Source organism: Heptranchias perlo, chromosome 1 (genome assembly GCF_035084215.1).
Source record: "Heptranchias perlo isolate sHepPer1 chromosome 1, sHepPer1.hap1, whole genome shotgun sequence".
NCBI lineage: Eukaryota > Metazoa > Chordata > Chondrichthyes > Hexanchiformes > Hexanchidae > Heptranchias > Heptranchias perlo.
This window is the reverse complement of record NC_090325.1, coordinates 162,055,303-162,080,319: the sequence shown is the minus strand read 5'-3', so window position 1 is coordinate 162,080,319 and position 25,017 is coordinate 162,055,303. Positions and strand designations below refer to the sequence as shown.

Below are 25,017 nucleotides of genomic sequence, written 5' to 3'. Positions count from 1 at the left end.
AATTAATGAGAGAAAAAATTTCCACTTCTGTGTGTAGTTATCTCCAGACTTTTAAAATTATAGATAAATGCAGCCTAGATTGATTATATTTTGGTACTGGGCCTATTAATCAAACCTGGTTTAGTGCAAGTCATTTGATGTTTGTTTGGTTTGTCATGCATTCTTAAAATATTTTCTGGAATCCACAGCTTTAGTTTGGTAATCACTGCCTGAGAGATTAGCATCATTCTTCCTGTTGAGTCAAGATATTTCTGGATATAAATACAGCAACTGAGAAGTGGAGAGTTAGACGCAGATGGCAATATTAAAACAATAAAGAACATCGTACAAGTAAATCACAATGAACAGCGAAGTTACTGTTACGGTCCTCACTCTCTTTGTACTGTATGTGGCTTCCATACAAGGTAAGAAATGATCCAGCTGCACAGTATTTGTATAAAATAGATAGTATGCATATCACTGAGTTAGACATCTCCGCATCTTTCTAATCCATGATTGTTAGTAATGTGACATACATATCGTAAATAAAAATGATAAGTTGTCAGTAAATCATAAATGTACTTTAGCATTCCTGGTAATTTTGATGGAACAAATTGTACTTAGTATATTTTATGAATTTGCGCTCCTGACATTTATCTGCCGGGTGTTTGGGCATGGAACTCAGCAGACCCACACAATTTTCCATCCACTCATTTTTAAAACATACCCGAGTGTGTGATGGTGATTTACAATGTACTCAGAATCGAGATTTTGACAGTCATCAGTATCATAGCAATTCCTTATTTGTTAGCTGAAGATTCTTTAAGTTTGTCTCACAGTTGAAAAGTTGGGGATAAAAGGAAAGGAATCAACACAAGACGCAAGAAAGGGAGAATTTTGCACCTTATTATATTCCCAGGACTTCACAACTAATGAACTACTTTTGAAATGTAGTTACTGTTTTGATCTAGGCAATCATGGCAGCTAATTTATATACTACAGCATCCCACAAACAGTAAATGAAGTAAATAACCAATTGATCTGTTTTTGTTCGTGTTGGTCATAATGTTGGGAGAACAGGGATCTTTTAAATCCACCTGCAAAGTCAGGCAGGGCCTCAACCAAAAGTGGGCATCTCTGATAATAAGCTTAGAGTAGAAAGTGAAGATCCACAAATAGGGGGAAATCAATGAGAGAGACACAGAAATTTCTCTTAGTGCATCAAGATTTTTCAAAGCATCATTATTTTTTTGGTATAATAAACTTGCGAATGATGAGGCAATGAAAAAGCATTTGCAATAGTGCTGCCGAGCTGCTTGATGAACAATAATAGGGTGAAATCACACTAACTTGTTACAGGGTGTATATCAGGTAGCCAATTTACTACTGCGTATTTATATAATTTTTTCTGCCATTGCTTCTTTTGATGTTGCCAATTAAAGTTGTTTTAAATCCTCACAGATCATCCGGAACCTTGGATCTTAAACTTCTCTTTCAACAAAACGGAGAATGGGGTAGATCTTGACTTTGTGCTATAGTGTAAAACAGGTGATAGCATGTCAGCAACCCATTTTACATCTCTCCCGATTTTTATTTCTATGGGTTCAAGCCGCCGACTCACTATCGCCCATGTTACACTGTCCAACCCAATGTCTGTCTCTGTAACTTGCTAATGAAATTGTGGAAACACAAGGCTTCAAAGTTTGTGATTTTGTTAACAAGTCATTAATTATGAAGGAAAGCAGGCATTCTCTTAAATTTTGTCAATGGGGAAAGGCTGAATTGGGGGGGGAGAAAAGAGAGAAAAAGAACTGTGACCTAGAAATTTGGCTATGCAGCCACCTGTTTTTTGAGCGTTAAACAGCCACCCATGCCACCAACAATGCAGGCAGGAAGGGCACGCTCATTATGAGCCAGATGTGCAGTCTTCATCATAGAGTTAAAGGCCAGAAAGGCACAAGTCAGGAGTGTGATGGAATACTCTCCACTTGTCCGGATGAGTGCAGCTCCAACAACACTCAAGAAGCTCGACACCATCCAGCACAAAGCAGCCCGCTTGATTGGCACCCCATCCACCACCCAAAACATTCACTCCCTCCCCCACCGGTGCACTGTGGCTGCAGTGTGTACCATCCATAGGATCCACTGCAGCAACTCGCTAAGGCTTCTTCGATAGCACCTCCCAAACCCATGACCTCTACCACCTAGAAGGACAAGGGCAGCAGGCACATGGGAACAACACCACCTGCACGTTCCCCTCCAAGTCACACACCTAGAGCTGATGAGTTTGAATCCCACCACAGTAAGTTGTGAAATTGAACTCAATGGGAGTTAAATTGGGCCATGTAGTGCCTGTTTTTCAGGCACTACACGGCCACCCAAGAAACCAAAATGGCATCCAAGATATGCGCTCACACTCCTGACGTGCACAAAGTCAAGATCTACCCCATTCTCCTGTGTTTGTGAAGAGAAGTTTCGGATCCAAGGATCCAGATGTATTGAGGAATTTACAACAATTTTAATTGGCAACATCAAAAGGCACCACCTCCTGCACACTTCAAGGTGTTCTCGCTGAGTTCTAGCACTGTTCAAAGATAAATTTGTCTGCACAGAGAGAAATCTGGAAGCTCTTGCACTCCTGATATTGTCTCCTTCACAAATTATCTGCCTCCATACATGGCTGGCCTGGTAGTACTGCCTCTGGGAATAGAGCATGACTGGGATCATTAAGGAAGACACCATAAAGCAGGACAAGCTACCAGAAAGAGGAGGAGCAAGGCATTCAGCAGGAGGCCATATCCACAGAGGGTCCTTAGGGAGCACTTCTCCTACCTCAACTTCAGTGAGGAACAATGTATGAGGCGCCTTCGCTTTACCAAGGAGGTTGTTATTGAGCTATGTCACCCATTGCAACCACAACGCCAGCCTCAAGCCAGGGCATGGACAAAGTAGCTCTCAACTTTAATGCCACATCCATGTACGAGGAACCATGCTTCTCGCATACATCTCACTGGCAATCTCCTCCCACTGCCTAGGCATCAGGTGCCTGGAAGGCTTCTTGTTCCCCTGGGGATACAGAATGACCCTCCATCTGTTTACTTCCTGTACCAAGGCCTACTGTGCAACATCTGAGTACCATGGTGCGTGCTTTCTGCCAGCTTCTGCCATTTAACCACACAGATGATTTCCACTCAGTTTGCAGCCATAATACATCTCCCCTTTGAGGTGCTGGCTGCCTTTAAGTAGCATTGTGCACTCCCGATATCTGGCCCCTTCCTCGTGTGCAGCCAATGAAAAGCACGGGTAGTGCTGGCTGCACACACCAATTATGTTCATCAGCAGGCAGCATGGATTTTACATGCTGCCTGCATCGCAATCAACCAGCGTGGGTTTATTGCAGACAGCGATCCCCTGTCTGTTCTCCTGCAACCCCTGTCTGTTCTCCTGACACCGCGCAACAATCGCCAGACAGGAGGGTTCCCTCCCAGTCGGGGAACACTTTAGCAGTCAAGGACATTCAGCCACCGATCTTCAGGTAAGCGTTCTCTAAGGCGGCCTTCGAGACACACGACAATGCAAAATCGTCGAGCAGAAATTGATAGCCAAGTTCTGCACCCATGAGGACGGCCTCAACCGGGATCTTGGGTTCATGTCACGCTACACGTAACCCGACCAGCAAGGGGAAAAAAAAGTTATCTGTTTTTAATATTCTCTCTCTCTCTCTCTCTGCCTTTCAGGTCTCTTTCTCTCTGTCTGTGTAATTTGACACAATGTGTATTCAGCATACTGGGACCTACTGTTTTCCGTGGCTAACCTGTCTGAACACCAACGACACCTTTGATTGGTGTGATGGTGTCCCAGCCTAATATAAGATATGCGATTTGAGAACCTTTCACTCACTCACCTGACAAAGGAGATAATCTCCGAAAGCTTGTGATTTTAAAATAAAATTGTTGGACTACAACCTGGTGTTGTAAGATTCCTTACATTTGTTCTCCTGCAGTAATCAATTTCACTCCCAATAAATCTGATTAGAGTTATCACGATAACTCAGCCAATTCACTAATGTCCTTCAGTGATAGGAACTTATCACTCCTACCTGGTCTAGTCTATATGTGACTCCAATCCTCTCCTGCACTTATGACTCAACAATCAGGATAGGACATAAATACTGTCTTACTACATCCCAAGAACAATTTTTTTTAAAAGTGTTGTCAGCATTAAGGACTCCCAGCTTTATTTTAGCCTGGTTACTTTCAAAGTAAAACTCCTTCAGCCCCAATCCTGGAAAGGTTGCACACGCGTGACTTTTTTCACATTTTGCACAAATCCTGTGAGTTTGCCTGTTAATGTGTATGGATGGATGGGTGGGGGTTCCAAAAATTGGGGCAAGCCTGTTCGGGTTCGGAAGCCGGCTCCAACCCGCCGACTCCCGAGTTCTCCACGGGCGCACCTGTGTGCGCGTGGGTGTCCCGAATCCAGAAGTCCCGTCGGCAATTAAAGCTGGCGGGATGAGAGTTAAAGAGCGAAATGTACCTCCATTGAGGTACTTAAGGCACTTTTACTTGTGACAGATTACATACCTAGAACGATTTTTAACTTACCTGGGCAGCTTGCCCACTGCTTCTGGTTCATGCCTGGTGAAATCAGGTGTGAAGGCCGGATCAGGGAAAAAGAAACACAATAAAGTACATCAAAAACCATTGCACAACGTTTATCTACCTTTCCACTCTGCTCTGATGTCTCCCTCTTCACTCCCCCCATTTTTTTTCCCCTTCACCCCGATCTTCTGTTCCAGTGCGGACAATGTCTCATTTCTTTTATCTTTCCCCCCCACCCCCCCAACCTCGCGTTGCAGCGCCTGATGGCAGTCAGCCTGTCAATCAGGCTGGCTGCCGGGCGCAAAACCCGGAGAGCACGTTAATCATCATCAATCACGATGCAATCACGTCGGAAACAATAAGTTTTGTTTACTCAGGTTTGCCACGTGCACCTTTACCAACCCGCCATCATTTCAAAATTGAGCCTATAGTGTGGAGCATAAACGCTACATAGACCAATTTCTCTGCTGTAAAATTCTATGTAATTCTATATGAAAGTTTGAAAATTGCAATAGAAATTTATTAAGTTCTTGTTTAGTTGATACTAAGGGAGCGCGGCACCGTCAGAGGTGCAGTTTTTGGATAAAATGTTAAACTGAACCATGTCTGCCTGTTCAAGATAGATGTAAAACAGTCATCTGAACTATTTGAACAAAGGCTGGAAGTTCTCTGTGTCCTGGCCAACATTTTCCCCTCAAACATCAGAAAAACAAGCAGATCAACTGATCTCATTTTCTGTTTGTGGGGCCATGCAAATTGGCTTCTGTGTTTACTTATGTAACATAATTGACTACACTTCAAAAAAGTAATTTATTGGATTTGAACCACTTTGGAACATCCTGTGGATGTGATAAGGTGCTTTATAAATGCATGGTCTGTCTTTCTTAACTGGCTGCTAAATAGTCTAGCTTTTCAGTTCCAGTTAATATATATGGCCAAGAAAATAACTTAAAAACTGGTTCTATATTATTCCTATTGTTCAGCTTCATCTGTTGGAGGGAAGAGAATGGACCTGCGCTGTCAGTGCATCAAAACATCCTCTAAATTCATCTCTCGAAAGCGTATGGAAAGTATTGAAATTATTGCAAATGGCCCCCACTGTGCAAATGTAGAAATCGTGTAAGTGTTAATAACATTGATTATTGTAAGTCATGCTAATTATATATTGTTATCTGCTCTTCATAGTGAGAGTAGAGGACTGAAAACTCTGAATAATGTTAAAATTCTTTAATTATTTCAGTGTACGCCTCAAAAACAATCATCAAGTCTGTCTGGATCCTAAAACATCCTGGGTAAAGGCAATATTGAACAGACTAACAAATGTGTATGTATCCATTTTCTGTTTTTATTTCAGATTTCCAGCATCTGCAGTATTTTGCTTTTGATTTTGTATCCATTTCTGCATGGGTATAACTGGTTTTCCTTTTAGCAGTTTGAAGTCCAGAACAGCCTGTAGTTATACAGTTTACTTTTATGCTCACCTAACTATTCGTCCCTTTTACATAGTCCAGACTTAGTATGAGACACCGATGAATACAGTTCTTTGCAGCAAAAGCCTAGAAGTGACGAAATGCCTCTTAAGCACGGACTCACAATTTGCCTTGTCTCCTATTGTTTTCAATCTTGTCTTGACCTTGGTTTCTCAGTGTAAACAATAGCTGCCAACCATTGAAATATAATATGATATGCATTGACTTAACAATACATATTGCCAAACTCATTTCCATGGGGCTCCACTATAGCAAATATTGTCGAACACACCGCACATAAATACCTCTGTTCCAACAATTAGCTGATCCCTAATACAGCTCAACATCTTACATTCCATTAATATTAGGAGTTAACTGGAAAAGTGCTGCTGCCTTCTGTGGTAAATTCTTAATGTAAATGTAGCAGTGCTGGTTCTATCATGTCCAGTCCCCACCACTTACCGCAGGCAGCTACCTATAATCGGGCAAATAGCACTAACCATTTGCCAGTAGCATAGGAGTCAATCAAAAAGGCACCACTTATAACATTAAGCAAGCCGACTATTTTGGGCAGTTCAATAAGTACTTATCCAGTACTTACCCATTTAAAAGGTTCTGCTAATTTCAGGCAGTCAGGTCTTCAAGCAGTTTCCGTTAGCTGTTCACACCATGTTAAAGTGCGACTACCTTAGTGATGAGATTCAAGATGCAACTGCTAATAATTAGGAGAGGCAGCTGCTAAATGAGATTTCCTGTTTGTTTTTTTTTTAAATATGCTTCGCTTTTTGGTTTTATCGCCCAAGGCGTATAATGGGAAAATCGCGTTAACACCAACACACCCGCTATAAGCAGTGGGGAATGCAGATAGTTTTAGCTGTATCTCTAACAGCCGAGCCTTGACATCTCAAAAACTCCACCTCCAGTGTAACTGCCTTAGTATGCCTTAAGAGGCAACAGTAGCCCAAAAAAGATGGCCATCATTGGGATGAGCAGCCAAAGTGACCCCATCTATTTCCATATAGGCAGTAAGAAGTTTTGCTAACACTAACCTGTATGGACTTTCCCTGATCATTGGGAAGCTACCAAAAAGAAAGTTGCAAACAGCAAGTTTTAAACAAAAAACTGTATATGCATAATAAAGGTTTGAATTTACATTCCAGCTACTCACCCTTGATGGTTCTGATGATAAATGTGCTTTTCAATGAGCTAATCAGCTATAAAGACTAGAAAGATCCCAAGTTCAATCCCTGGTCTGTGCTGAGTTAGCTGACCTTAATTGGAGTGAGCCAGGCCTTTATATTCAATGGTAGAATTGATAAAACCAACAGTTAAGTCTTCATAGGATCATAAAGTTACAGCACAGACATAGGCCATTCGGCCCATCATGACCGTGCCGACCGAAAAAGAGCTATCCAGCTTAATTCCACTTTCCAGCGCTTGGTCCGTAGCCCTGTAGGTTACGGCACTTCAAGTGCACATCCAAGTACTTTGTAAATGAGTTGAGGGTTTCTGCCTCCACCACCCTTTCAGGCAGTGAGTTCCAGACCCCCACCACCCTCTGGGTGAAAACATTTCTCCTCAGCTCCCTTCTAATCCCCTTGGTCACTGACCTCTCTGCTAAGGGAAATAGGTCCTCCCTATCCACTCTATCTCGTCCCGTCATAATTTTATATACCTCCAATTAAATCTCCCCTCAGTCTCCTTTGTTCCAAAGAAAACAACACCAGCCTATCCAATCTTTTCTCATAGCTAAAATTCTCCAGCCCTGACAACATCCTTGTAAATCTCTTCTGTACCCTCTCTAGTGCAATCAAATCTTTCCTGTAATGTGGTGAATAGAACTGTATCCAGTACTCAAGCTGTGGCCTAACTAGTGTTTTATACAGTTCTAGCATAACCTTCCTGCTCTTATATTCCATGCCTCGGCTGCCCTGTCCTGCTACCTTCAGGGATCCGTGGTCATGCACTCCAAGGTTCCTTTGTTCCTCCACAGCTCTCAGTAACCTCCCATTTATTGTGCACTCCCTTGCCTTGTTTGCCCTCCCCAAATACATTACTTCACACTTCTCTGGATTGAATTCCATTTGTCACTTTTCTGCCCATCTGACCAGCCCATTGATATCTTCCTGCAGTCCACAGCTTTCCTCCTCACAATCAACCACATGACCAATTTTTGTATCATCTGCAAACTTCTTGATCAAGCCCCTCGCCCCACATTCAAGTACAAATCATCAATATACACCACAAAACGCAAGGGACCTAGTACTGAGCCTTGCGGAACACCGCTGGAAACAGCATTCCAGCCACAAGAACACCCAACAAACATTACCTTTTGTTTCCTGCCACTGAGCCAATTTTGGATCCAACTAACAACTTTCCCTGGGCTTTTACATTTTTGACCAGTCTGCCAGGTGGGACCTTGTCAAAAGCCTTGCTAAAATCCATGTAGACTACATTTATTTAAAAATTTGTTCATTGGATGTGGGCGTTGCTGGCAAGGCCAGCATTTATTGCCCATCCCCAATTGCCCTTGAGAAGGTGGTGGTGAGCTGCCGCCTTGAACCGCTGCAGTCCATGTGGTGAAGGTTCTCCCACAGTGCTGTTAGGTAGGGAGTTCCAGGATTTTGACCCAGTGATGATGAAGGAACAGCGGTATATTTCCAAGTCGGGATGGTGTGTGACTTGGAGGGGAACGTACAGGTGGTGTTGTTCCCATGCGCCTGCTACCCTTGTCCTTCTAGGTGGTAGAGGTCGTGGGTTTGGGAGGAGCTGTCCAAGGAGCCTTGGCGAGTTGCTGCATTGCATCCTGTGGATGGTACATGCTGCAGCCACAGTGCGCCGATGGTGAAGGGAGTGAATGTTTAGGGTGATGGATGGGGTACCAATCAAGCGGGCTGCTTTGTCCTGAATGGTGTCGAGCTTCTTGAGTGTTGTTGGAGCTGCACTCGTCCAGGCAAGTGGAGAGTATTCCATCACACTCCTGACTTGTGCCTTGTAGATGGTGGAAAGGCTTTGAGGAGTCAGGAGGTGAGTCACTCACCACAGAATACCCAGCCTCTGACCTGCTCTTGTAGCCACAGTATTTATGTGGCTGGTCCAGTTAAGTTTCTGGTCAATGGTGACCCCCAGGATATTGATGGTGGGGGATTCTGTGATGCTAATGCCGTTGAATGTCATGGGGAGGTGGTTAGACTCTCTCTTGTTGGAGATGGTCATTGCCTGGCACTTGTCTGGCGTGATTGTTACTTGCCACTTATCAGCCCAAGCCTGGATGTTGTCCAGGTCTTGCTGCATGCGGACACTGACTGCTTCATTATCTGAGGGGTTGCAAATGGAACTGAACACTGTGCATTCATCAGCGAACGTCCCATTCTGACCTTTTATGATGGAGGGAAGGTCATTGATGAAGCAGCTGAAGATGGTTGGGCCTTGTCACTGCCCTGAAGAACTCCTGCAGCAATGTCCTGGGGCTGAGATGATTGGCCTCCAACAACCACTACCATCTTCCTTTGTGCTAGGTATGACTCCAGCCACTGGAGAGTTTACCCCCTGATTCCCATTGACTTCAATTTTACTAGGGCTCCTTGGTGCCACACTCTGTCAAATGTTGCCTTGATATCAAGGGCAGTTATTCTCCCCTTACCTCTGGAATTCAGCTCTTTTGTCCATGTTTGGACCAAGGTTGTAATGGGGTCTGGAGCTGAGTTGTCCTGGCGGAACCCAAACTGAGCATCGGTGAGCAGGTTATTGGTGAGTGAGTGTCGCTTGATAGCACTGTCGACGACACCTTCCATCACTTTGCTGATGATTGAGAGTAGACTGGGGTGGTAATTGGCCGGATTCAATTTGTCCTGCTTTTTGTGGATAGGACATACCTGGGCAATTTTCCACATTGTCGGGTAGATGCCAGTGTTGTAGCTGCAATGGAACAGTTTGGCTCGAGGCGCGGCTAGTTCTGGAGCACAAGTCTTCAGCACTACAGCTGGGATGTTGTTGGGGCCCATAGCCTTTGCTGTATCCAGTGCACTCAGCCGTTTCTTGATATCACGTGGAGTGAATTGAATTGGCTGAAGACTGGCTACTGTGATGGTGGGGATATCGGGAGGAGGCCAAGATGATCATCTACTCGGTACTTCTGGCTGAAGATGGTTGCAAACACTTCAGCCTTGTTTTTAGCACTCACGTGCTGGACTCCGCCATCATTGAGGATGGGGATGTTTACAGAGCCTTCTCCTCCCATTAGCTGTTTAATTGTCCACCACCATTCACGACTGGATGTGGCAGGACTGCAGAGCTTTGATCTGATCCGTTGGTTGTGGAATCGCTTAGCTCTGTCTATAGCATGTTGCTTCCGCTGTTTAGCATGCATGTAGTCCTGAGTTGTAGCTTCACCAGGTTGGCACCTCATTTTTAGGTACGCCTGGTGCTGCTCCTGTACACTCCTCATTGAAGCAGGGTTGATCCCCTGGCTTGTTGGTAATGGTAGAGTGAGGAATATGCCGGGCCATGAGGTTACAGATTGTGCTGGAATACACATCTGCTGCTGCTGATGGCCCACAGCATCACATGGATGCACAGTTTTGAGCTGCTAGATCTGTTCTGAATCTATCCCATTTAACACGGTGGTAGTGCCACACAACACGTCGGATGATGTCCTTAGATGCATCTGCGACAGGTAGATTGGTGAGGACGAGGTCAAGTAGATTTTTCCCTCGTGTTAGTTCGATCACCACCTGCCACGGCCCAGTCTGGCAGCTATGTCCTTCAGGACTTGGCCAGCGGTGGTGCTACCGAGCCATTCTTGGTGATGGACATTGATGTCCCCCACCCAGAGTACATTCTGTGCCCTTGCTACCCTCGGTGTTTCCTTCAAGTAGTGCTCAACATGGAGGAGGACTGATTCACAAGCTGAGGGAGGGCAGTAGACGGTAATCAGCAGGAGGTTTCCTTGCCCATGTTTGACCTGATGGCATGAGATTTCATGTGGTCTGGAGTCAATGTTGAGGACTCCCAGGGCCACTCCCTCCTGACTGTATATCACTGTACCGCCACCTCTGCTGGGTCTGTTCTGCCGATGGGACAGGACATACCCAGGGATGGTGATGGAACAATCTGGGACATTTGCTGCAGGAGTTCCTCAGGGCAGTGTCCTCGGCCCAACCATCTTCAGCTGCTTCATCAATGACCTTCCCTCCATCATAAGGTCAGAAATGGGGATGTTCGCTGATGACTGCACAGTGTTCAGTTCCATTCGCAACCCCTCAGATAATGAAGCAGTCCGAGCCTGCATGCAGCAAGACCTGGACAACATCCAGGCTTGGGCTGATAAGTGGCAAGTAACATTCGCGCCAGATAAGTGCCAGGCAATGACCATCTCCCACAAGAGAGAGTCTAACCACCTCCCCTTGACATTCAACGGCATTACCATCGCCGAATCCCCCACCATCAACATCCTGGGGGTCACCATTGACCAGAAACTTAACTGGACCAGCCATATAAATACTGTGGCTACGAGAGCAGGTCAGAGGCTGGGTATTCTGCGGCGAGTGACTCACCTCCTGACTCCCCAAAGCCTTTCCACCATCTGCAAGGCACAAGTCAGGAGTGTGATGGAATACTCTCCACTTGCCTGGATGAGTGCAGCTCCAACAACACTCAAGAAGCTCGACACCATCCAAGATAAAGCAGCCCGCTTGATTGGCACCCCATCCACCACCCTAAACATTCACTCCCTTCACCACCGGCGCACTGTGGCTGCAGTGTGCACCATCCACAGGATGCACTGCAGCAACTCGCCAAGGCTTCTTCGACAGCACCTCCCAAACCCGCGACCTCTACCACCTAGAAGGACAAGAGCAGCAGGCGCATGGGAACAACACCACCTGCACGTTCCCCTCCATGTCACACACCATCCCGACTTGGAAATATATCGCCGTTCCTTCATTGTCGCTGGGTCAAAATCCTGGAACTCCCTTCCTAACAGCACTGTGGGAGAACCGTCACCACACGGACTGCAGCGGTTCAAGAAGGCGGCTCACCACCACCTTCTCGAGGGCAATTAGAATGGGCAATAAATGCCGGCCTTGCCAGCGACGCCCACATCCCGTGAACGAATAAAAAAAAAAAAAATTTTGTGAGTATGGCTATATCAGGCTGTTGCTTGACTCATCTGTGGGACAGCTCTCTGAATTTTGGCACAAGTCCGCAGATGTTAATGAGGAGGACTTTGCAGGGTTGACTGGGCTTGGTTTGCCTTTGTCATGTCAGGTGGTCCGATGCCGGGAAGTCCGTCAGGTTTTATTCTTACTATGACTTTTTGTCACGAGATTGTACAACTAAGTGGCTTGCTGGGCCATTTCAGAGGGCAGTTAAGAATCAACCACATTGCTGTGGGTCTGGAGTCACATATAAGCTAGATTGGTAAGGACAGCAGATTTCCTTCCCTAAAGGGCATTAGTGAACCAGGTGGGTTTTTAACAACAATCCGGTAGTTTCATGGCCACTATTACTAGCTTTTTTTTAATTCCAGATTTTATTTAATTAATTGAATTTAAATTCCCCAGCTGCCATGATAGGATTTGAACTGATGATTCTGGATTATTAGTCCAGGCCTCTGGATTACAAGTCTAGTAACATAACCACTATGCTACCGTACCTGGTTACCCTCATTGAGCCTCGTTACCTGATCAAAAAATTCAATCAAGTTCGTTAGACATGACCTTCCCTTAACAAATCCATGCTGACAGTCCTTGAATTACCCCGTGCCTTTCTAAATGATGATTTATGCTGCCCCTCAGAATCCAATAATTTGCCCACCACCGAGTCGGTCTATCTCTTTCTCCCTTTTTAAACAATGGTACAATGTTAGCAGTCCCCCAATCCTCCAGCACCACGCCTGTAGCCAGGGAGGATTGGAAAATGATGGTCAGAGCCTCTGCTATTTCCTCCCTTGCTTCTCGTAACAGCTTGGGATACATTACATCCGGGCCTGGTAATTTATCTACTTTCAAAGATGCTAAACCCTTTTAATACTTCCTCTCTCACTATGTTTATCCCTTGTAAACAATTTTACAACACCAAGTTATAGTCCAACAAATTTATTTTAAATTCCACAAGCTTTCGGAGGCTTCCTCCTTCCTCAGGTGGTGTGGAAATGAAATTTTCGAATCCTTTGCATTTGAAAATCACAGAACAATGCCTGGTGATTACTGCCCGTTGCCAAGGCAATCACAGTGAGCAGACAGAGAGGTGTCACCTAAAAGGCCACCGAATATACAAACCCTCAAAAAAAAAAGAGAGAGAGAAGGAAGACAGTCAATGACCCGTTATATTAAAAACAGATAACATTTGTTCGCTGGTGGGGTTACGTGTAGTGTGACATGAACCCAAGATCCCGGTTGAGGCCGTCCTCATGGGTGCGGAACTTGGCTATCAATTTCTGCTCGACGATTTTGCGTTGTCGTGTGTCTCGAAGGCCGCCTTGGAGTATGCTTACCCGAAGGTCGGTGGCTGAATGTCCATGACTGCTGAAGTGTTCCCCGACAGGGAGAGAACCCTCCTGTTTGGCGATTGTTGCGCGGTGTCCGTTCATCCGTTGTCGCAGCGTCTGCATGGTCTCGCCAATGTACCATGCTCTGGGGCATCCTTTCCTGAGGTAGACAACGTTGGCCGAGTCACAGGAGTATGAACCGTGCACCTGGTGGGTGGTGTCCTCTCGTGTGATGGTGGTATCTGTGTCGATGATCTGGCATGTCTTGCAGAGGTTACCGTGGCAGGGTTGTGTGGTGTCGTGGACGCTGTTCTCCTGAAAGCTGGGTAATTTGCTGCGAACGATGGTTTGTTTGCGGTTGGGTGGCTGTTTAAAGGCGAGTAGTGGAGGTGTGGGGATGGCTATAGCGAGGTGTTCGTCATCATTGATGACATGTTGAAGGCTGCGGAGAACATGGCGTAGTTTCTCCGCTCCGGGGAAGTACTGGACGACGAAGGGTACTCTGTTGGTTGCGTCCCATGTTAGTCTCCTGAGGAGGTCTACGCGATTTTTCGCTGTGGCCCGTCGGAACTGTCGATCGATGAGTCGAGCATCATATCCCGTTCTTACTAGGGCGTCTTTCAGTGTCTGTAGGTGTCCATCACGTTCCTCCTCGTCTGAGCAGACCCTGTGTATTCGCAGGGCCTGTCCATAGGGGATGGCCTCTTTGACGTGGATAGGGTGGAAGCTGGAAAAGTGGAGCATCGTGAGGTTGTCCGTGGGCTTGCGGTAGAGTGAGGTGCTGAGGTGCCCGTCTTTGATGGAGATTCGTGTGTCCAAGAAAGAAACTGATTCTGAGGAGTAGTCCATGGTGAGCTTGATGGTGGGATGGAACTTGTTGATGTTATCGTGTAGTCTCTTTAGTGATTCCTCACCGTGGGTCCATAGAAAGAAAATGTCGTCGATGTATCTGGTGTATAGTGTTGGTTGGAGGTCCTGTGCAGTGAAGAAGTCGTGCTCGAACTTGTGCATGAAAATGTTGGCATATTGGGGTGCGAATTTGGTCCCCATGGCTGTTCCGTGTGTTTGGGTAAAGAACTGGTTATTGAAGGTGAAGACATTGTGATCCAGGATGAAGCGGATGAGTTGTAGGATGGCGTCTGGAGATTGGCTGTTGTTGGTGTTGAGTATTGATGCTGTCGCAGCGATGCCGTCATCGTGGGGGATACTGGTGTAGAGTGCCGAGACGTCCATCGTGGTGAGAAGTGTTCCTGGTTCAACAGGTCCATGGGTACTGAGTTTTTGTAGAAAGTCTGTAGAGTCGCGACAGAAGCTGGGGGCTCCCTGCACGATGGGTTTCAGGATGCCCTCGATGTATCCAGACAGAGGGATCCGCGGTACAGCAACCGAAGAGGAAAGAGTCTCACTGGACTCCTCCAGAGGGTCGCTGCCCTCAGCTTGACATGTATGCTCAAGCTGTCAGGAAATGCGTCTATGCCAGATTCATCAGCCGCACTCGGAAGACAGTCCAGAATGTCACCCGAGCACAACGCAACGCCATCAAAGCTCTCAAGACCAACCGCAACATCATCATCAAACCAGCAGACAAAGGAGGAGCCATCGTCATACAGAACAGAACGGACTATTGCAAAGAAGCATACCGACAACTGGACAACCAGGAACACTACAGACGGTTACCCACAGACCCGACCAAAGAACACACCCACCAGCTCAACAAACTGATCAAGACCTTTGATCCAGACCTTCAAAACATCCTACGCACTCTCATCCCACGTACTCCCCGCGTGGGAGACTTCTACTGCCTCCCAAAGATACACAAAGCCAACACACCCGGACGTCCTATCGTATCAGGCAACGGAACCCTGTGTGAGAACCTCTCTGGATACATCGAGGGCATCCTGAAACCCATCGTGCAGGGAACCCCCAGCTTCTGTCGCGACACTACAGACTTTCTACAAAAACTCAGTACCCACGTACCTGTTGAACCAGGAACACTTCTCACCATGATGGACGTCTCGGCACTCTACACCAGTATCCCCCACGATGACGGCATCGCTGCGACAGCATCAATACTCAACACCAACAACAGCCAATCTCCAGACGCCATCCTACAACTCATCCGCTTCATCCTGGATCACAATGTCTTCACCTTCAATAACCAGTTCTTTACCCAAACACACGGAACAGCCATGGGGACCAAATTCGCACCCCAATACGCCAACATTTTCATGCACAAATTCGAGCACGACTTCTTCACTGCACAGGACCTCCAACCAACACTATACACCAGATACATCGACGACATTTTCTTCCTATGGACCCACGGTGAGGAATCACTAAAGAGACTACACGATAACATCAACAAGTTCCATCCCACCATCAAGCTCACCATGGACTACTCCTCAGAATCAGTTTCTTTCTTGGACACACGAATCTCCATCAAAGACGGGCACCTCAGCACCTCACTCTACCGCAAGCCCACGGACAACCTCACGATGCTCCACTTTTCCAGCTTCGACCCTAACCACGTCAAAGAGGCCATCCCCTATGGACAGGCCCTGCGAATACACAGGGTCTGCTCAGACGAGGAGGAACGTGATGGACACCTACAGACGCTGAAAGACGCCCTAGTAAGAACGGGATATGATGCTCGACTCATCGATCGACAGTTCCTACGGGCCACAGTGAAAAATCGCGTAGACCTCCTCAGAAGACTAACACGGGACGCAACCAACAGAGTACCCTTCGTCGTCCAGTACTTCCCCGGAGCGGAGAAACTACGCCATGTTCTCCGCAGCCTTCAACATGTCATCAATGATGACGAACACCTCGCTATGGCCATCCCCACACCTCCACTACTCGCCTTTAAACAGCCACCCAGCCTCAAACAAACCATCGTTCGCAGCAAATTACCCAGCTTTCAGGAGAACAGCGTCCACGACACCACACAACCCTGCCACGGTAACCTCTGCAAGACATGCCAGATCATCGACACAGATACCACCATCACACGAGAGGACACCACCCACCAGGTGCACGGTTCATACTCCTGTGACTCGGCCAACGTTGTCTACCTCATACGTTGCAGGAAAGGATGCCCCAGAGCATGGTACATTGGCGAGACCATGCAGACGCTGCGACAACGGATGAACGGACACCGCGCAACAATCGCCAAACAGGAGGGTTCTCTCCCTGTCGGGGAACACTTCAGCAGTCATGGACATTCAGCCACCGACCTTCGGGTAAGCATACTCCAAGGCGGCCTTCGAGACACACGACAATGCAAAATCGTCGAGCAGAAATTGATAGCCAAGTTCCGCACCCATGAGGACGGCCTCAACCGGGATCTTGGGTTCATGTCACACTACACGTAACCCCACCAGCGAACAAATGTTATCTGTTTTTAATATAACGGGTCATTGACTGTCTTCCTTCTGTCTCTTTTTTTTTTGAGGGTTTGTATATTCGGTGGCCTTTTAGGTGACACCTCTCTGTCTGCTCACTGTGATTGCCTTGGCAACGGGCAGTAATCACCAGGCATTGTTCTGTGATTTTCAAATGCAAAGGATTCGAAAATTTCATTTCCACACCACCTGAGGAAGGAGGAAGCCTCCGAAAGCTTGTGGAATTTAAAATAAATTTGTTGTACTATAACTTGGTGTTGTAAAATTGTTTACAATTGTCAACCCCAGTCCATCACCGGCATCTCCACATTATGTTTATCCCATCCAATCTTTCACACTCCTCCTCCTTAACTACAGTGTCTGCACGTCCCCCTGTTTTGTGAAGACAGACGCAAAGTATTCATTTAGAAACGTACCCACATCTTCCGCCTCCACACATGGGTTACCTCTTTGGTTTCTAATAGGCCCTATTCTTTCCTTATTCTCTTGCTCTTTTTATGTATTTATAAAACATCTTTCGGTTTTTCTTGATTTTACTTGCCAGTACTTTTTGCATGCCCTCTTTTTGCTTTCCTAATTTCCTTTTTAATTTCATCCCTGCACTTTCTATACTCCTCTAGACTTTCTGCAGTATTGAGCTCTCAGTATCTGACAAGCTTCCTTTTTTTTGCCGTACCCTACCCTGTATACTCCTTGTCATCCAGAGGGCTCTAGACTTGGCAGTCCCACCCTTTGTCTTTGTGGGGACATATTTGTTCTGAACCCTCACTATCTTTCCCTTGAATGCCTCCCACTGCTCTGACACTGATTTATCTTGAAGTAGCTGTTTCCAGTCCACTTTTGCTAAATCACTTAGCTTAGTAAAATTGGCCTTTCCCCAATTGAGAATTTTTATTCCTGTTCTATCTTTGTCATATATGTATTCCAAATCTATCTCTAGGTTTTCAATAATTCCTTCCAACGCAGAACCTCAATCTTGCTTTGCTCTTATTCACAGCAGACTCTGCATAACTGCTATTGTTATGTGTCACCTTAATCAGTTGGTAGGACTACTCCCTAGTTTAGAAATTGTGCACATTATTTATGTTGACAATTAAGTGCAGTAACAAGGGAGTGCTGTGACATCATGCGGCTATTTTTTTGTCGGAAATGTCAACCACTATCTCATCTGCTACTTCAGGTCGATGTTAGCAATCCCATGATACTATTTGAAGAGGAGCAGAGAGTTTGCCTAGTGTTCTGTCCAACATTCTTCCTTCAACCAACACCACCCAAAACAATTGACTGGCCATTCATCTCATTGCTGTGCCCAAAATAGCTACCGCCTTTTGTCTACAACAACACTGACTGAAATTCATTCTATATGAGGCACTTTGGAAGATTTCTGAGTTGTGATAGTGTTATGTAAATACAAGCTTGTTCTCCTTACTGAAAAGTGTTGGGGCCTACAGGGTTGCTGCAACTAAAATCTGTCAAATCCATAAGGCACCCCACCACTTGGTCCCATCTGAGCACTGAGTGACATGATGTGACTTTTCAAGTCTGCAAGACATTGCTTACCCAGCTTAGCCTAATTGTACCTCCATATCTTTCATGGATTATATGTTTCTCAAGCACTTTGTCCCAGTCTGTACTTTAGTACGGAGTTGTCCAATGCATGCGGCCTCAATTATTCACAATATTTATTAACAACTTAGATGAAGGCATAAAAAGTCTCATATCTAAGTTTGCCGATGACACAAAGATTGGTGATGTGGAGATGCCGGTGATGGACTGGGGTGGACAAATGTAAGGAATCTTACAACACCAGGTTATAGTCCAACAAATTTATTTTAAAATCACAAGCTTTCGGAGATTATCTCCTTCGTCAGATGAATGAATGAAAAGGTTCTCAAATCGCATATCTTATACGATGTTGGGACAGCATCACACCAATCAAAAGGTGTCGTTGTTATTCAAACAGGCCAGTCACGGAGAACAGCACGTCCCAGTACACTCGATATACATTGTGTCTTTTACACAGGCAGGCAGAAAGAAACTCAAAATGGCAGAGAGAGAGAGAGAGAGAATTTTTAAAAACATATAAATTTTTTCCCCCTTTTTGCTGGTGGGGTTACGTGTAGCGTGACATGAACCCAAGATCCCGGTTGAGGCCGTCCTCATGGGTGCGGAACTTGGCTATCAACTTCTGCTCGACGATTTTGCGTTGTCGTGTGTCTCGAAGGCCGCCTTGGAGAACGCTTACCCGAAGATCGGTGGCTGAATGTCCTTGACTGCTAAAGTGTTCCCCGACTGGGAGGGAACCCTCCTGTTTGGCGATTGTTGCGCGGTGTCCGTTCATCCGTTGTCGCAGCGTCTGCATGGTCTCGCCAATGTACCATGCTCCGGCGCATCCTTTCCTGCAACGTATGAGGTAAACAACGTTGGCCGAGTCACAGGAGTATGAACCATGTACCTGGTGGGTGGTGTCCTCTCGTGTGATGGTGGTATCCGTGTCGATGATCTGGCAAGTCTTGCAGAGGTTGCCGTGGCAGGGTTGTGTGGTGTCGTGGACGCTGTTCTCCTGAAAACTGGGTAACTTGCTGCGAACGATGGTCTGTTTGAGGTTGGGTGGCTGTTTAAAGGCGAGCAGTGGAGGCGTGGGGATGGCCTTAGCGAGGTGTTCGTCGTCATCGATGACACCACCCACCAGGTACATGGTACATACTCCTGTGACTCGGCCAACGTTGTTTACCTCATACGTTGCAGGAAAGGATGCCCCGGAGCATGGTACATTGGCGAGACCATGCAGACGCTGCGACAACGGATGAACGGACACCGCGCAACAATCGCCAAACAGGAGGGTTCCCTCCCAGTCGGGGAACACTTTAGCAGTCAAGGACATTCAGCCACCGATCTTCGGGTAAGCGTTCTCCAAGGCGGCCTTCGAGACACACGACAACGCAAAATCGTCGAGCAGAAGTTGATAGCCAAGTTCCGCACCCATGAGGACGGCCTCAACCGGGATCTTGGGTTCATGTCACGCTACACGTAACCCCACCAGCAAAAAGGGGGAAAAAATTTATATGTTTTTAAAAATTCTCTCTCTCTCTCTCTCTCTGCCATTTTGAGTTTCTTTCTGCCTGCCTGTGTAAAAGACACAATGTATATCGAGTGTACTGGGACGTGCTGTTCTCCGTGACTGGCCTGTTTGAATAACAACGACACCTTTTGATTGGTGTGATGCTGTCCCAACATCGTATAAGATATGCGATTTGAGAACCTTTTCATTCATTCATCTGACGAAGGAGATAATCTCCGAAAGCTTGTGATTTTAAAATAAATTTGTTGGACTATAACCTGGTGTTGTAAGATTCCTTACAAAGATTGGTGGCATTGTAAGCAGTGTAGATGAAAACATAAAATTACAAAGCGATATTGATAGATTAGGTGAATGGGCAAAACTATGGCAAATGGAATTCAATGTAGACAAATATGAGGTCATCCACTTTGGATCAAAAAAGGATAGACAGGGTACTTTCTAAATGGTAAAAAGTTAAAAACAGTGGATGTCCAAAGGGACCTAGGGGTACAGGTACATAGATCATTGAAGTAACATAAACAGGTGCAGAAAGTAATCAATGAGGCTAATGGAATGCTGGCCTTTGTATCTAGAGGACTAGAGTACAAGGGGGCAGAAGTTATGCTGCAGCTGTACAAAACCCTGGTTAGTCCGCACCTGGAGTACTGTGAGCAGTTCTGGGCACCGCACCTTTGGAAGGACATATTGGCCTTGGAGGGAGTGCAGCGTAGGTTTACTAGAATGATACCTGGACTTCAAGGGTTAAGTTACGAGACGAGATTACACAAATTGGGGTTGTATTCTCTAGAGTTTAGAAGGTTAAGGGGTGATCTGACCGAAGTTTATAAGATGTTAAAGGGAACAGATAGTTTCTCTCTATCCACCCTATTTCCACTGGTTGGGGATTCTAGGAGTAGTCTAAAAATTAGAGCCTGACCTTTCAGGAGCAAGATTCGAAAACATTTCTACACACAAAGGGTGGTAGAAGTTTGGAACTCTCTTCAGCAAATGGCAATTGATACTAGCTCAATTGCTAAATTTAAATCTGAGATAGATAGCTTTTTGGCAGCCAAAGGTATTAAGGGATATGGGCCAAAAGCGGGTATATAGAGTTAGATCACAGATCAGGCGTGATCTTATCAAATGGTGGAGCAGGCACGAGGGGCTGAATGGCCTACTCCTGTTCCTATGTTCCTATTAACAGCTATCCACATATGGCTAATTGGGAATCCAGATGTGGCTAATTGTATTTTTCATTAGTAAACAAAAATTGAGTAATAGATACCATCGTTGGGCATATGAGTTCAATGCTTATATTTGCATGGCATATGCATGTGTATTTTAAATTTTTTATACATTTGTTGTTAAAATGGTAAGATGGAAAGCAAAATGTGCAAGTGTGTTTTGATCATTGTGTGTGGTTTACGTCCTTGGTTACTGCTTTGGTTACCTGATAAAATGGTGTGTAACACGGGTGAAAACCCTAGACTTCAGCACCATGGAAACACCAACAACATTGTTTGGAGAGGGGAGCTGTCATCATGGTCAGCTCAGCCATTCGTAAAAACCGCACCAGACCAGCAGAAGAAAGCCCAACCAATAACAAGCAGCTCCAATGGGGCTCATCATACAGTTGTGTTTTATATTCAAATCTTCATATTTGTATTCTTCTATGGTTTCAGCATGTACTGAAAATTCACCAACTTTTATTTTGTCTTTTATAGTTCTAAGAAGACTAATAAAGTTCACTCAAAGAAAGAATAATACCACAGACTGTCAGCAAACTGAAACATATCCTCACTATGCTGGGAATTCACACATATCTTGCACAGGCTTTTCAAATTACTCTCAATGTAAGGATAACATCTACAGTGAAGAACAATCAGCTGCTCACCTGTACACCATTGAATGTGGTCCACACTTTTACCTCATTAGTTCACTGGTATATTTTATATCGAGCTAATTAAATAAAATGCTTGTGATTGTGACAAAAATTAGGTATTTGTTTATATTCAATTTTAACTTGCATTTTTTATTGCTAGAATTAGGATTTAAAGGGTCTCAGAGGACATTTTTAAAGGGAAATACATCAACTGAGTTCCAGACTGTCTGGTGGTAGCGTTCTTCACAAGTGTGAACTGACTCCGGGCCCCACCCCCTCTGATGCAGTAGACCATGGCTGGGGCAGATAGGGGTTCTGCCTTGGCCAAAGGTCTGCGGAAACTCCCAGTCCACGTCCCAGATCTTCCAGCTGTCTCCTAGCAGTGCAGTGGAAGAAGTTTTTTTTTCTTTCTGTGCTATTCTGTTCCAAATAAAGAGGAAAGGAAATAGTCTGGGTCCCCTAGCTCTTTGGCTGCGAGTGGTCATCTCCCGTCGTCTGTGGAGGAATGACTCGCTCACTTTTTTTTCCATTTCCAGATCCTCATTCTCACTGGAGACCATTGCTTTACCAGTGACAATCATTCTGACTACTAAGTAATTCATCACGAATGGGTGTATCTGTGCTGGCGCTTGATGCCGTGATGGAGTTGGTGAGGAAGTGACAGGAATGGCAGATCTGGGAGAGATAATGGCTGTTTCTCTGGAAGTGCCTGACAGTCATCATAGTGACCAGCCTCTCCTCCAACGCGTCTGCTATGAAGTGAAAGACAGAGTTTATTTAGCTGTGCAAACAGTGACATTGCTACCTGAAGAACTAACTGCTGAGTGCAAGGGCATAGCAATATTTTGAGAAAGCATATGAAGCTGAGAGAAATCCTGATGCACTTTACCCTGCTTTACTCAACCTTCAGCTCACCCTCTCATACATCTTGTGCATCTGCTTAACGTTTGGACAACTTCTTCTTCCTGCAGACTCTTCTATCATTGTGGTTTCCCCAGGTAATATTCCTCAGGTGCTAGTTTTAGGCCAGCTTTTCCTTTGGAGGGAGAGATGGCAATGTTATCATAGTATGTTATAGTATGTTGTTAATGTTATCCTACAGCACAGAAGGAGGCCATTCAGCCCCTCGAGCCTTTGGTAGAGCTATCCAATTCGTCACACTCCCCTGCTCTTTCCCATGGCTCTGTAATTTTTTTCCTTTCAAGTATTTATCCAATTCCCTTTTGAAAGTTATTATTCAATCTGCTTCCACCATCCTTTCAGGCAATGCATTCCAGATCATTACAACTCGCTGTGTATAAAAAAAATGCTTCCAAATTTCGCCTCTGGTTCTTTTGCCAATCACCTTAAATCTGTATCCTTTGGTTACTGACCCTTCTGCCACTGGAAACAGTTTCTCCTTATTTGCTCTATCAAATCTGTTCATGATTCTGAACACCTCTATCAAATCTCCTCTTAACTTTCCCTACTTGAAGGAGAATAACCCCAGCTTCTCCAGTCTCTCCACATAATTGAAGTCCCTCATCCCTGACACCATTCTAGTAAATCTCTTCTGCATCCTCTCTAAGGCCTTAGGAAGCCTTGACATCCTTCCTAAAGTGTGGTGCCCAGAATTGAACACAATACTCCAGCTGAGGCCTAAAAGTTTATAAAGGTTCAGCACAAATTCCCTGCTTTTGTATTCTATGCGTCTATTAATAAAGCCCAGGATCCCATATGCTTCTTTAACAGCCTTCTCAACTTGTCCCACCATCTTCAAAGATTTGTGTACATACACCCCCAGATCTCTCATGTCCTGCACCCCCTTAAAATTGTACCAATTTGTTTATATTGTCTCGCCGGATTCTTCTTACCAAAATGTATCACTTCACACTTCTCTGTGTTATATTTTATCTGCTATGTGTCTGCCCATTTCACCAGCTATGTGTCTGCCCATTTCACCCACTATGTCCTCCTGAAGTCTATTACTATCCTCCGCGTTGTTTATCAAATTTCCAAGTTTCGTGTCATTTGCAAACTTTGAAGTCATACCCTGTATACCTAAGTCCAGGTCATTAACATATATCAAAAAGAGCAGTGGTCCTAATACCGAGCCCTTGCGAACACCATTGTATACTTCCCTCCAGTCTGAGAAACAGTCATTCATCACTACTCTCTGCTTTCTGTCCCCTAGCCAATTTGTATCCATGCTGCCACTGTCCCTTTAATCCCATGGGCTTTAATTTTGCATACAAGTCTATTATGTGGTACTTTATCAAGTGCCTTTTGAAAGTCTATATACACAACATCAACCGTACTACAACCACATTACTCTCATCAACCCTTTCAGTTACTTCATCAAAGAACTCAATCAAGTTAGTCAAACACAATTTTCCTTTAACAAATCCGTGCAGACTTTCATTTTTTTGCCCATTCTTTTCCAAGTGCCAATTAGTTTTATCCCAGATTATTGTCCCCACCATCGACATTAGGCTGACTGGGCTGTAATTGCCGGGTTTATCCCTCTCCTGTTTTTTGAATAGGGGTGTAACATTTGAAATCCTCCAGTCCCCATACCTAAGGATGATTGGAAAATTGTGGCCAGAGCCTCTGCAATTTCTACCCTTACAATTTCTACCCTAGGAGACAGAAAGCAGAGACCAGTGGTGAACATTTGTTTTTCAGAGTGGAGGGAAGTATACAGTGGTGTTCCCCAGGGGTCAGTGTTAGGACCACTGCTCTTTTTGATATATATTAATGACCTGGACTTGGATATAGAGGGTATAATTTCAAAGATTGCAGCTGACATGGAACTCGGAAATATAGTAAACAACGTGGAGGATAGTAACAGACTTCATGAGGACATAGACAGACTGGTAAAACGGGCAGACACATGGCAGATGAAATTTGATGCAGAGAAGTGTGAAGTGATGCATTTTGTTAGGAAGAATGAGGAGAGGCAATATAAATGAAATGGTACAATTTTGAAGATGGTGCAGGACCAGAGACCTAGGGGTGCACATACACTATTACTATCACAAAAATATGTGTAAGGGGCAAAGAGGGGGAGGAATTTTTGAAGTATGTTCAGGAGAACTTTCTTGACCAGTACGTTTCCGGTCCAACAAGGAAGGAGGCATTGCTGGATCTGGT

The 25,017-nt window shown here is 45.3% G+C and overlaps 1 protein-coding gene across 1 annotated transcript; it reads left to right on the top strand.

The window, feature by feature from the left end:
• The first annotated feature begins 276 nt into the window (after window positions 1-276).
• On the top strand, window positions 277-21,987 carry LOC137301202 (interleukin-8-like). Its single transcript, XM_067970698.1, has 4 exons — window positions 277-404; window positions 5,564-5,699; window positions 5,821-5,904; window positions 21,728-21,987. Exons 1-4 carry the CDS (start codon window positions 341-343, stop codon window positions 21,765-21,767), a joined length of 324 nt encoding a protein of 107 aa, XP_067826799.1. The 5' UTR covers window positions 277-340; the 3' UTR covers window positions 21,768-21,987.
• The last annotated feature ends 3,030 nt before the right edge of the window (window positions 21,988-25,017 follow it).

Excerpts from the sequence above, each read along its gene's own strand:
- LOC137301202 (XM_067970698.1), top strand. The coding sequence starts at position 341 with ATGAACAGCGAAGTTACTGTTACGGTCCTCACTCTCTTTGTACTGTAT. Across the intron at positions 405-5,563 it reads GTATGTGGCTTCCATACAAG|CTTCATCTGTTGGAGGGAAG; the intron begins GTAAGAAATGAT and ends CCTATTGTTCAG. Across the intron at positions 5,700-5,820 it reads TGTGCAAATGTAGAAATCGT|TGTACGCCTCAAAAACAATC; the intron begins GTAAGTGTTAAT and ends TAATTATTTCAG.